Here is a 12,508-nt window from a genome sequence, read left to right on the forward strand (position 1 = left end):
TTTCCTCTAGTCCCTGTTTAAACCCACATAATTAACAAAATAACAATCAAGCCTTTATGTGTGTCCTTTCCATAGTTCCGCCATGTGCGTATTCCCGCAGTGGCTGATTTCAAGGGAGCAATGAAACTACTACAGGTAGAACTGGGAAGAGCAGCACATGATACCTCCTCCATACGGTTACCGCTGTGCAGCGGTGAGCTTCAAAACTACAAATCATAGCCAGGCACAGAGGCACACGCCTTCAATTCCCAGCACTCAGAGGCAGAGGCAGGCAGATCTCTAAGTTCAAGGCCAACCTGGTCTACAAAGTGAGTTCCAGGACAGCCAGAGCTGTTACACAGAGAAACCCTGTCTCAGAAAACAAAAACAAAACTAAATAAAAACCCTAACTAAGACACCTTTGTTTTTGTTATAATTTATTTAACTCTAAGTTTAATACAGTTTATTTAAAAATAATATTTGTATTGTAAAACTACACTTGTCAAAATTTCTTGTTTGGGCGATCAGTTTCCACGAGTCATCATGGGCAGGCTCCACAAGCACCCCGTTTCATCAAGGTGGCCACTTGGTGCTGCTAAGATGGCTTAGCCGAAGAAAGCACTTGCTGTGTAAGCCCGAAGACCTGAGCAAATCGAGAAGCCGGATGGAGCAACATGCATCTCTAATCCCAGCACTCCTGCTTCCGGACGGGAACCAGAGACAGGAGAGTCACCCAGAAGATTGCAGGCTAGCTAACCTGCAGGGTGCATCACCATGACAGAAACCAGAGACACCCTGTCTGAACTAAGTGGAAGGCAAAAACTGACTCCTAAAATTTACTTTCTGACCTCTGCATGAGTGTAGTGGCATGCTTGTAGACAACAATCACATCACATCACACACACAGAAGCATACACACAGGCACACACAGAAACACATACACAAACACACACACACACACACACACACACACACACAAACAGAGATGAAGCAATTTAAAAAAAAAATGAAAAAGAAAGTAATGGTGATTTTTGCCTAAGTGTTCCTTCCACTAAGACATCTTTCACAATTTGCTCCTGAGGGCTCTATGCACTGATACTGCTCCGTCCGTGTGGCTGTCAACTTTCCCGTGACGTAGATGGAAATAAGTCACTAGCCATGGTGGTACATTCCAGCACTCCAGAGATGGAAGCAGCCTTTTTGGGAGTTCAAGGCCATCCTGGCCTACACAGCAAGTTTGAAGTCAGCCGGGATCACAGGAGACCCTGTCTCAAACAACCAGAAAAAATGGAAGAATTTAAAAGTGTGGGTGAACCTAATGGTGACCCAGGTTGTGAACACCGGGAAGCGTGGCAATGCCTTGGAGAGGATAAATTACCAGCAGAGGTGGGAGAGGAGAGGCCCAGCAGTGATCAGGTGAGTGAGTCAAAAAGTATAGCTGAAAACCTACACAAGATCCTCCAATGAAAGGGAAGGCAGTGGCCATGGGGACAAAATCATGGCCGGCAAAAGCCTAGGACTACAGGAAAAGCCCAGGATCCTGGTTGATCTGAGCCTGAACCTTGGCTCCTTATTTAACAAAGTTGAAGCAGAAACAATTCTAGAGTGGTAAGCTTGAACATTTATCTTCCTTGTGTTAATCAGTACTTGACAGACCGTAAGAAGGACAGAGTCTTAGAGACCAAGTAAATTAAGAGTTTACATATTTTCTGTTTGTTTTATTTTTTCAAGATAGGGTTTCTTTATATGGACTTAGCTGTCCTGGAATTCACTCTCTTTGTAGACCATGCTGGCCTTGAACTCACAGGTATCCGCTTACCTCTGCCTTCCAAGTGCACAGATTAAAGGTGTGCACCACCACCTAGCTATTTTTTTCTTTTTAATTTGGCTTTAGCAGCATGCCAGTTGCTCTTCCAGATAGCATTAGTACAGTCCTGGTCTGTCTCTCCATGCCAGAGTCCCACCACCAGCAGGGAGACAGCACCCCTAGGGGCTTCCCTCAGGGTGCCCTTTCCCCTTCTGTGCCTCCACCTATTCTTTATATCTGAAGCTATGGTCACCAAAGAGGTTGCAGCCCCCAAGACTGGCACCTCCCAGCTGACCACCTCAGGTCCTCTGTTTGCAACTTAACTTGGCCCTTTTGGGGTCAGTCTGCCATTTCTAGATGTTTTCCCCATTAAGTAAAAATCTATTTTTTTTTCTTTCCTTCAAACAACCAGTCTCTCCATTTTCTTTATAATGAAAGAGGGGGTCACATCTCCTTGTGTATAGGACCTCCCTTTCCCCTTATTTAAGATGTCACCGACTCTTTCCCACGGTAATGCTGTGAAGTCTTTTACCTTGTTCTCTATGGCATGCAGGCCTGGGGCCTGGGACAGTGGTTCTGAATTTCTACATTGTTTCTTCTTCCACTTCGGGTACTTGCTGAGGCGCTAGGGCCCTCTGAATGTTTCCTCTCTCACCCACCCCAGTCACTGTCTCTTTAGGTCTGAGACCCTGATTTTTAAGCAATTTGGTCTGGGGTCCTTTTATTTATTCTGTTGGTTTTTTTCTTTTGGAGGGAGGAGATAAGAAAGCCAAGAAAATAATAAAGCCAAGCATAGTGAGTGGCGCCTGCCTTTAATCCCAGCACTCAGGAGGCAGACGCAGGCAGATCTCTGAGTTCAAGGCTAGTCTGGTCTATAGAGTGAGTTCCAGAATAGCTAGGGCTGCTACACAGAGAAACTCAATCTCAAAAAAACTAACTAACTAAATAAATAATAAAATAAATATAACTAACTTACTAAACATAAAATCAGTTCAGCGATTAGTATGCCAGCTTACATGTTTGTTGCTTTTAGGATATGTGGGCATGGTAAAAAGCATTAAACAAGAGTTTTTAAAATAGGCCCCAGAATATTTTAAAATTGTCATAGAGATTCCTTAATAAAATACCTAGCTTGAGCCAGGCAGTGGTGATGCATGCTTTTAATCCCAGCACTCGGGAGGCAGAGACAGGCGGATCTCTTTGAGTTCGAGGCCAGCCTGGTCTACAAGAGCTAGGTCTAGGACAGGCTTGACAGCTACAGCAAAACCCTGTCTGGAAAAAAAACCCACCCAGCATGTGCAAAGCCCTTGGTCCAATCCCCAATACTATTTTTTCAGAAGACACCAGGAGTCTCAGAGAGTAAGGGCCCTCTACCCTCCAGCTGAGGCTCTTAATGAAAAGCTAAGCTTTGGTGGCCCTGAGATATGACATTTCGTCTTCAGATCACTCTCACAGTCTATCTGATATACCACACAACACACACCCAAAGGAATGATCCAGATCTGTGTGTCCATCAAGATCAGTCAGAATCATCAGCCACCAGCTCATCCTCCCTCTAGACCTCAGGGACTCAGCCTAGAATTTATCACTGGAACTGAGACTCTTTACAAAACAATTTAAAAAGTATCTATTTAACGCCATGGTGATATTCCGGTCAGAGCTGCAGCCGAGGGTCATGTCTGGGTCCGTGGTCCTGATGCAGTCAGGGTCTGTGTTGATGTCTGAGGTTCCTGTTACAATTGAAGGCCATGTGGAAGCTAAGGGCTGGGGTCATGCTAGTGTCTGAGGGCCACACTGCTACCGGGGCTGTGCTGATCTGAGTGGCCTGCACTGCCATCTGGGGCCACGGTGACATCCAGACCTGGCTGCTGCTCAGGACCATGTCTGGGTCCATGGTTCTACCACGGCTGGGGTCTGTGTTGAAGTTGAGGACCATGTTGTCATATGGAAGCCCTGGGATGGGGGTACAATCTGTGGCCTTGTTGGGGTCTGGGGACCCTGCCACCGCCAGCGTCATCCTGATCTGAGTGGCCAGTGCTTCCATACAGAGCCAGGATGTCATCTAGGCCTGAGATGCTGCCGAGGGCAATACTGGGTGGGATCTGTGGTCCAGGTGCAGCTGGGGTCTGTGTGGATGTCTGTGGCCTGTGTCATCTCAGGTGGCCATAGGAAACATGTGTGGTGAAATCAGAGGGCCATGCTGAGCTGGCTCCACCCTTTGCTGGCCCAGGGAAAGTTGGCCCTGCCTCTTACTGGACACTACAGCAAGAGAGCTGACCCCGATCTGCACAGTAGAGCTCCCCTCCCCCTCATACACACACTCCAGATACATCCTCCCACCCCATCAAAAGTGAAGGAGAACCGACCCTGACAGCATGGGTATAGCGGTGCTGGCTCCAACGCTCATCTGAGTGGGTAGCCTCAGTATCCTGGACTGGCCAGCTCAGCTACCACCCAGGCGCACCCTAACATCTACCCCATCTAGGGCCTGCTGCAGCTCATGAAGGGACTGGTCTTATGGAATAATACCTAAAGGATCTCCATGATTTGGGGCATCCGTGGGATACTCCAGAGGAGTTTCAGTGAGGATCCAGCGACGGTGGTGTGCCAGAAACCAGAGGCCATGAACCAGACCAGTGACTCATTGCAATGATCATTTGCTAGTAAAGCTGATTGGACGAAAGGGTGAACTGTGCGCCACACCGTAGCTTCCACTGCCATTGGGATGAATGAAGAGGTGTTGGAGGGTGGAAAAGGGTTTTTTAATTGTTTGTTTGGTTTGCTTTGCTTTTTAAAAAAATTTCTTTTTAAAAAGATACAAGGAACTGAGAGGTGAACGGAATTAGGGTGCATGATATGAAATTCCCAAAGAATCAATAAAGAAATTATGTTTTTTGATAAAGAAATTATGTTTTTTGATAAAGAATTCATATAAAAGAAGATAGAAAAAAAATTTACAGTACCATAACAGCAAGGTGTCAGGGGCCAGGTTGGGGCTCAAGTGGAAGAGATAAAAAAGAGCAAGGGACATTCAGGAGATCATGGCTGTTTTCTATCTTCATCAAGGTGACTGCTCCATTAGTCTACACACACGTCAAACGTTATCAAATCATATGCTATTAATATCTACAGTTCACTGTTATGCCAGTCAATCTGTAAGGCTGCTTAGAAGAAACCGACTTCATCCTTCGCTGAACTGTGTTACTAAGAGTGACTAGTTGACCTCTTTGTAATTTACCTCACCTGCAAATGACAATAATATTGGATTTCTCTGAAGCTTCAGAGTTACTATATTATGTGAAATAATTTTTAAATGAAGCGCCATCTCTATATAATTTCTTTAAAGTATCTGTTTAACATCCTAATAAGATAAAGCGAAATAGAAGCAATGCCCCCGACTTAAGAGATCTAGGAGATAGGCAAAGTGAAAAATGAAGGACAATAGGAAAACCCAGAAGGTTGAGGGAAGGTCTACAGATTAGGAAATGGTAATGCTAACTTCCTGGTTTTGATCATGAACCCTGATTGCATAACGGAACAGGGAAAACCGGGTGAAAGGTGTATGAAACTTGTTACAATCTAAAAATCCATTCAACGACAGGTTACAAAATATTTCTAGGGTACACCGTTCAAATACGATGATCCTTCTCAACTTTCTTGTCGAGTCTAAATGTAGGAACAGTTCACGCTGACTGCACACCGATTTCTTTCTTAACTTCTGGCGCCATAGGTTTATAGAGAAGTGCAGAACGCAGTGGCAGAGTTTGGGTCCAGGGGCCCACCGTACCTCTGGGATAGCCGGAAGCAGAGGTGTTCTGGGGAAGGAACCAGCCTAGGGGGTGCTGCCCGAAACCCAGCTTGGGGGCGTGGCCAGAAGCCGTACGCTTTGGCCTGGGGGCGGGCCGGAAGCCTAGTCGCTCGGGCCTCTGGGAGGGTTGTGGGCGGGCCGGAAGCGGTGGCACATGGGCCTGGGGGCGGGGCCCAAGCGGCGAGGCTTGAGCCTAGGGGCCGGGAAACGGGGAGGGGGCGGGGCCGGGGAGCGGGGAGGGGGCGGGGCCGGAAGCGTTGGCACTCAGGCCTGGGGGCGGGCAGTAGTGAGCTCTCCGTGGTGCGCCCGGGTGGCCTTGGCATAGGACGCTCAGAGCTCTCAACCGGACAGCCCAGGTGCTAAGTGCCGTTGTCATGTCGTCCGTGAGCCCCATCCAGATCCCTAATCGCCTTCCGCTGCTGCTGACCCACGAGGGTGTGTTGCTGCCCGGTTCCACTATGCGCACGAGTGTGGACACGGCCCGCAACCTGCAGCTCGTGCGGAGCCGCCTGCTCAAGGGTACGTCGTTGCAGAGCACCATCCTAGGAGTCATCCCCAACACGCCCGACCCGGCCAGCGACTCGCAGGACCTGCCACCTTTGCACAGGTAGGTCGGGCACCCGAGGCCTCCCCGCCCGCGCCCTAGAGACCTGCGTGCACGGCTGTGTCTCCTCACTTGAAAAGGGGGAATGACGCCTTTAACCAATAACCGTTAGCGAGCTGGATAACTCACTGAGCAGTACCTGACAGGGGTAGGAACTCTGTGCTGTTGATTACCTGCCTGTTGCTGTTAAAAATCTGATCTGAGTCCTGGTCAGAGCCGGCCGGTTCCCTTCAGCTCCATAGGCCAGTGCTGTTTACTTCCTAGGCCCCTCCCTTCTCCCTTCCCCCACCCACCTTTCACCCTGTTCCCTTTCTTTCCTTTCAACTGGCCTCCTGTCAGTTTCAACTCGTTCTCCAGTTGAAACGCTATAAATGTAGTGATTTCTTTTTCTCCTGCCGGTGCCTAAACTGCGCAGTTAACTTTTGAGTGTTTTCTTTACACTTTATGCTACCCGTTTTCTCCACCCCTAGTGGCCTCCTCCTTGCAGGGCCTTTCCTGTTCCCATTTTCCTTGGGGTCTCTTCTTCAACCTTTCTACCCTCTCATCTCAACTCTGCCCCTTCTTAGCATTTTTTTGGTTTGGTTTGGTTTAGTTTTTAGTTTTTCGAGACAGGGTTTCTTTGTAGCTTTGGAGCCTGTTCTGGAACTAACTCTGTAGACCAGTCTGGCCTTGAACTCACAGAGATCCACCTGCCTCTGCCTCAGGTGTGCTGGGATTAAAGGCGGGCGCCGCCACCGCCCCTCCCTTCCTAGCATTTTTACCTTAGGCCCTGTTCTTGTCACTGGAGTGCTCCGTGTTCTGGCCTGAGTTCTGTGGCTTGGATGGTAGATTTACCCGTATCTGTCTCTTCATCTGCTGCTTTGAAACAGCATGTGTCTCTTAGGTGTGCTATGAAGGTCCTTCTGTGTAGACTGCTTTGCACCATGCCTCATGGATGGCTGTGCTCCCCTGGACTGTACAGTGATGATGGATGTAGAGCACTTGAAGTGTGGCTGATCTAATACGAGTTTTAGCACCAGAGTGGCTGTGTCCCAGAAAGACGGTCAACCCCAGGCAGTTTAGAGCGGTTAGTTACCCTAAATGTATCATAAATGTGCAGTGCACACTAAATTTTGAGAAAACTTGAAAATTGTTACCAAGAGTAAATGCTGGACTGCTAATATTTTGGCCATTTCATCAGTTACTAGTTTATTTGTGAATTCTAACATCACAGATCTAGTTCATATTTTTATGAACGGTGTTTATATAATGTGCCTTAGCAGAAGTTACCTTCAAGTTCTTCTCTCGAGTTCTTGCTCCATATATTGTACTGAAGGCATTTGTCCAATTTCGAGCACCCCCTTCCCCTCATTTTCAAATTAAGGGTTGCCTGACTCTGAATGGAGTTTGAAAAAAAAAGATTTAGAACCCCTTATTTTTACCTAAGTGGGACTGCATCACTTTGACAAAAGTTACAGCTTTTCTTCACGTTTCCAAAGGAGGCTGATAGCTCCTTAAAAACAAAGCGAACAGACGACAAAACAAATCCACAACAACTAAATAATGGTAGTTTACATTGTAACATCATGAAAAATTTTTACCTCCATTTGATCTGTTTCGGCTATTTCCTAAGTAGGGTTGGGCATGAAGTTTCAGTCCTCCATGCTAACATATTATATTTGATATTAGTTTCCCAACATATTATCTCATTCCTTAAACCTCTGCTTATTTCTCCCACATTATTTTACATTCTCTGTTCAACCACTTAGTTGAGGCAGAAGTCCCATGATTAAATTTTTTGATTTATTTCTTTTGGGGGGAGTGCAGTAGAGATTGAGCCTATAGTTCTCCTGCTTGCGAACCAAGTATTCTCTCATCACACTTTGTCCTCAGCCCCTTTGTTACTTTTTTAAAAAATATTTATTTATTTATTATGTATACAATATTCTGTCTGTGTGTATGTCTGCAGGCCAGAAGAGGACACCAGATCCCATTACAGATGGTTGTGAGCCACCATGTGGTTGCTGGGAATTGAACTCAGGACCTTTGAAAGAGCAGGCAATGCTCTTAACCTCTGAGCCATCTCTCCAGCCCCCCCTTTGTTACTTTTTATTTGATACTGAGTCTCACTAAGTACTCTGTGCTGGTGTCTGCTGTGGGATAATCCTTCTGTGCACTATGAAGCAGTGTTGCTCTCATTGTTAATAAAAAGCTGATTGGATGATAGCTAGGCAGGATTTGGTGGGGGCAGAGAGAAGGCTGGGAAGAAGGGTGGAGTCTCGGGAGTCAGGAAGAGATGTCGTGAGATACAGAGTGAGCAAGATGGGATGTTCCTAGATGAGGTGCACAAGCCTTGGGGCAGCACATAGATGAACAGAAACGGGGTGATTTAAGTTATTAGAGCTAGCTAAAAACAAGCCTAAGCTATGGACTGAGAGTTAATATTAAGTCTCTGTGTGGTTATTTGGGAGCAGCAGGTGAAACAGAGTTAATCCCTATGAAAAACTCCGCCTACAAGCTTTGAACTCTTCTATAGCTCAACTATTGAACTGGTGATCGTCCTGCCTCAGCCCCCAAATACTAAGGATTATTATATACCTGTGCTACCAGGTCTAGCTTGGTTTATTTCTAATGTGTGCTGGATAGTTTTATGTCATCTTGAAACAAGCTATAGACTTAGTCAGGATTTCTGTTGCTGTGACGAGACACCATGACCACAGCAACTCTTAGAAAGGAGAACATTTAATGAGGTAGTTTACAGTTCATAGGTCCAGTCCATTTTCATCATGATGGGACATGATCTCATGGTGCTGGAGAAGGAGCTGAACCTGCTTCATCTTGACTAGGTAACAGGAAGTGGTCTGAGGCACCGGACAATATCTTGAGCATATACTAGACCTCAAAGCCCACCTTCACAGTGATACAATTCCTCCAACAAGACCACTCCTACTCCAACAAGGCCACACCTCCTAATGTTGCCACTTTCTTTGGGTGCCATTTTCTTTCAAACCACCACATCATCTGAGAGGAAGAAACTTCAATTGAGAAAATACCTCTGTAAAATCAGGCTGTAGGCAAGCATGTAGAGCATTTTCTTATTTAGTAATTGATATAGGAGGGCCCAGACCTTTATAGATGGTACCACCCTGGACTGGAGGTCCTGGGTTCTATAAGAAGCAGGATGAGCAAGCCATGGGAAGCAAGCCAGTAAGCAGCAGCCTTCCATGGCCTCTGCATCAGCTCCGGCTTCAGGTTCCTGCCCTGCTTGAGTCTTGCCGTGATTGCTTTTGATGATAAACTGTTAGATGGAAGTGTAAGTGAAATAGCCCCTTTCCTCCCCAAGTTGCTTTTGGTCGTGGTGTTGCATGTTGTTTTGGGGAGGATTGTGGAAGGACCTTGGAACTCTGGCCTACAAAGGCCATTGAGTAGTCAAAGCTTGGTGAGCTTTTCTGTGGGAACTTGGAAGATAAGAATGTTGAGAGCAACGCAGATGGTGGGGGCCTGGCTTATGAAGTTTCAGAGGAAAGCAAAGACTCCCCTGGACCTTCTGTGTGAAGAATCTGTGGTGTCTGTCAGCTGGAGCTGACGAGTCGGCTGTGATTAACAAGACAGGAGACCCACTTAAGTAAAACCTTTGCTTTGCTGAGACAATGGGTGCTGGTTAGCTGGGGCTGAAGAATTGTGATCAAGAAGGGGCTAACATCATTGGGATGAAATCTCCTGGGAACTGTTTCATCAGAGTCAGTACATAGAGGCTGTGTTCCACAGGTGACCAAGGTCTTACCTTGGTCTGGTAGCTGAACTTGGTTGTTAAGTGTCCCCCAGGTACTACCTGTTTCAAAGGCATGAAGGTGTCATGGAGAGCAGCTGGGGCCTGGCACTGTGTGGCAGAGCTGGAGTCCCTGAAGAGAGCCCAGGAGAAACTATTGGTGAAAGTAGAACCCAGCTGGACAAGAGACCCCACCATTTTCGAGAAGCCAGTATCATGGGATGGCTACCAAGAACAGCAGCAGTTTGGACGGTAGCCGATAAAAGACTCGCTCTTTGTGTTGCAGAGGGCAGAGCTGGAGAAGTGAGCCATGCTCCTTGGAGGAGCCTGGAAGATCATGTATGAATCCCAGATAATTGGACATTGTGTGATTTACACCTTGGAAGTTTGTTTTTCGCTTTGTTCAAATTGTGACTGTGCCCTGGTTCTTCCCTCTTGAAATAGGAACATATTTGTGATTTCACAGGAACCCACAGTTAAAAGACTAATTTTCAAAGAAAGTTTGTAAAAATATTTTATATTGTGATTTTGGTATAATGTGTAATCTTAAGGATGAACAAGAAAGTAAAGGCTATGGCTTAACCATTATATACTTGTGTGTGAGTTGGCAAAGGGTCAGTTGTCCTGGCTGGTTTTATGCCAACTTGACACAAGCTAGAGTCATCTGAAAGGAGGGAACCTTGATTGAGAAAAGACCTCCATAAGATCAGGCTGTAGGGCATTTTCTTAGTGATTATTGGTATCCTACTAACTGTTACCCAACTCTAGGTTGGGTTGCTTACAACTGCCTTAACTATATCTTGAGGGGATCCAATGCCCTGTTTGGCCTCTGCAGGCACTGACATACATCTGACATGTGCACATATCACCCCCCCACACACACATAGATACACACATGTATGTGTAAGTTAAAATCTTTTTAAAAGTAGAATTAGTCATATTTTAGGTTTGAGTTAGTAATTTTTTGTATTATTCTGGCTAAGTTTTTGAGGGTTACTAATTGCCTTCACATAAATAACTACAGATAACATTAACTAAATTCTCCTTGCCTGAAACTAGTAAGTCCAGTGATGTGCAGTCTTAACATTCAGATAGTGCCCTTGTTAGGTACTCAAAATTGGCAGTGCTGTTGATTTGTTTGTTTACATTGCTGGGGAAATTAATCTAGGGTCTCGGCATGCAAAGCAAAGCACTCTCCACTGAGCCACACTCCGTTCTGATCATTTCAATGAGAGAGTGCCTATAAAAAGCCTCCTCAGAGCTCCAGCAGTGTCAGAACTCACCAGGCCACAGCTATACTAGCAATGTTTGTTACTTGAGAAGCTTATATACAGAAAGATTGTACTGTATCCCTCAGTAGATTCTGAAGTCTTTTCTCTACCATGGTTTTCAAACTGCTTTGTGCTTTAATAGTATGAACATCACCTGTTTCTGTGCACAGATCTGTCCTTCCCAGTTACCTCCCTTTCTGGATGCTGGCCATGCCCAGAGGTGAGTGGAGGGCTCTGTTCCTGCCTGCTTTCCTTTACAGTCGCCTGGTCACCAGCCCTAGACCCAAGGACTTTGTTCACCTGTGTTTCTGACCACCTGTGTGCCGGCTTCTCTGTGTAGCACAGCTCCTTCTTTCATGTTTCGTATATAGGCGTGTTACTGAATAAGAGACTTTAAAAAAGAAATGTGGAACTTGCCTTCCATGACACCTAAGGACTGCCTGTATTTCTTTGCTTAGCTGAATTGTCTAGTTAGTGGCTCCTGTGTGATTAACTGTCTCATTAGTGAAAGTGGGTGATCATTTAATACCATTTGCATGGTGTCATTCATTCTTCAGTCTCACATTTTAAAAACTTTTATTTTTTTGTGTGAATGTGAATGGGGGCGGGGTGGTCAGATGCACTCCATGCAGCACATGTGGAGGCCAGACAACTTGGGAGTCATTTCTCACCCTCACCATGTAGGTCCCAGGAACTTAGCACATCTATAAGACTTGGCAGAAGGCACCCTTACCCCTGAGCCATCTTCCTACCTAACTGTTAGGTAGGAACAGTGTTAGGTAGTAACTGTGGAATATTAGTTGAAGATGTGTTATATTTGTTCATGCTGTGGACAAATGTTTAATGATGCAAAGATGAGTTGCATTCTTGTATGTTGCATTTGTTTAACTGTGAAGCTGTGTTACTTTGCCTGCCTAAAACACCTGATTAGTCTAATAAAGCACTAAACAGCCAATAGCGAGGCAGGAGAAAGGATTGATGGGGCTGACAAGCAGAGAGAGTAAATAGAAGGGGAAAAGAGAGAGAAAAAAAGGAAGATCAAGGAATGAGAAAAAGGGGAGGACATCAGGGGCCAGCCAAACAGCTAGACATGGAGTAAGAAATAAAGACAAGATATACAGAAATAGAGAATAGTAAAAGCCCATAGGCCAAAGATAGACAGAGTAATACAAGTTAAGAAAAGCTGGCTGGAAATAAAGCCAAGCTAAGGCCGGGCATTCACAACAAAAAATAAGCTTCTCTGTGATTATTGGGGAGCTGTATGGTGGGCCCCCAAAGAGCAAAGAGTTTT

At 45.9% G+C, this 12,508-nt stretch overlaps 1 protein-coding gene and 1 long non-coding RNA gene across 2 annotated transcripts in view; one reads left to right on the plus strand and one right to left on the minus strand.

Moving 5' to 3' along the window:
- Window positions 1–399: 399 nt before the first annotated feature.
- LOC146890292 (uncharacterized) lies at window positions 400–6,451 on the minus strand. Its single transcript, XR_014999168.2, has 2 exons — window positions 6,372–6,451; window positions 400–1,244 (listed from the first exon to the last, which is right to left on the minus strand). It is a non-coding gene; the product is annotated as an uncharacterized LOC146890292 (long non-coding RNA).
- Lonp2 (lon peptidase 2, peroxisomal) overlaps window positions 5,860–12,508 on the plus strand; it is an 87,912-nt gene continuing 81,263 nt past the window's right edge. The window contains exon 1 of the mRNA XM_048434637.3: window positions 5,860–6,201. Within this exon, the coding sequence (XP_048290594.1) occupies window positions 5,969–6,201 (233 nt within the window). The 5' untranslated portion in view covers window positions 5,860–5,968. The remainder of the gene's footprint in view (window positions 6,202–12,508) is intronic.

This window comes from Myodes glareolus, chromosome 22 (genome assembly GCF_982192425.1).
Source record: "Myodes glareolus chromosome 22, mMyoGla1.1, whole genome shotgun sequence".
Lineage (NCBI taxonomy): Eukaryota > Metazoa > Chordata > Mammalia > Rodentia > Cricetidae > Myodes > Myodes glareolus.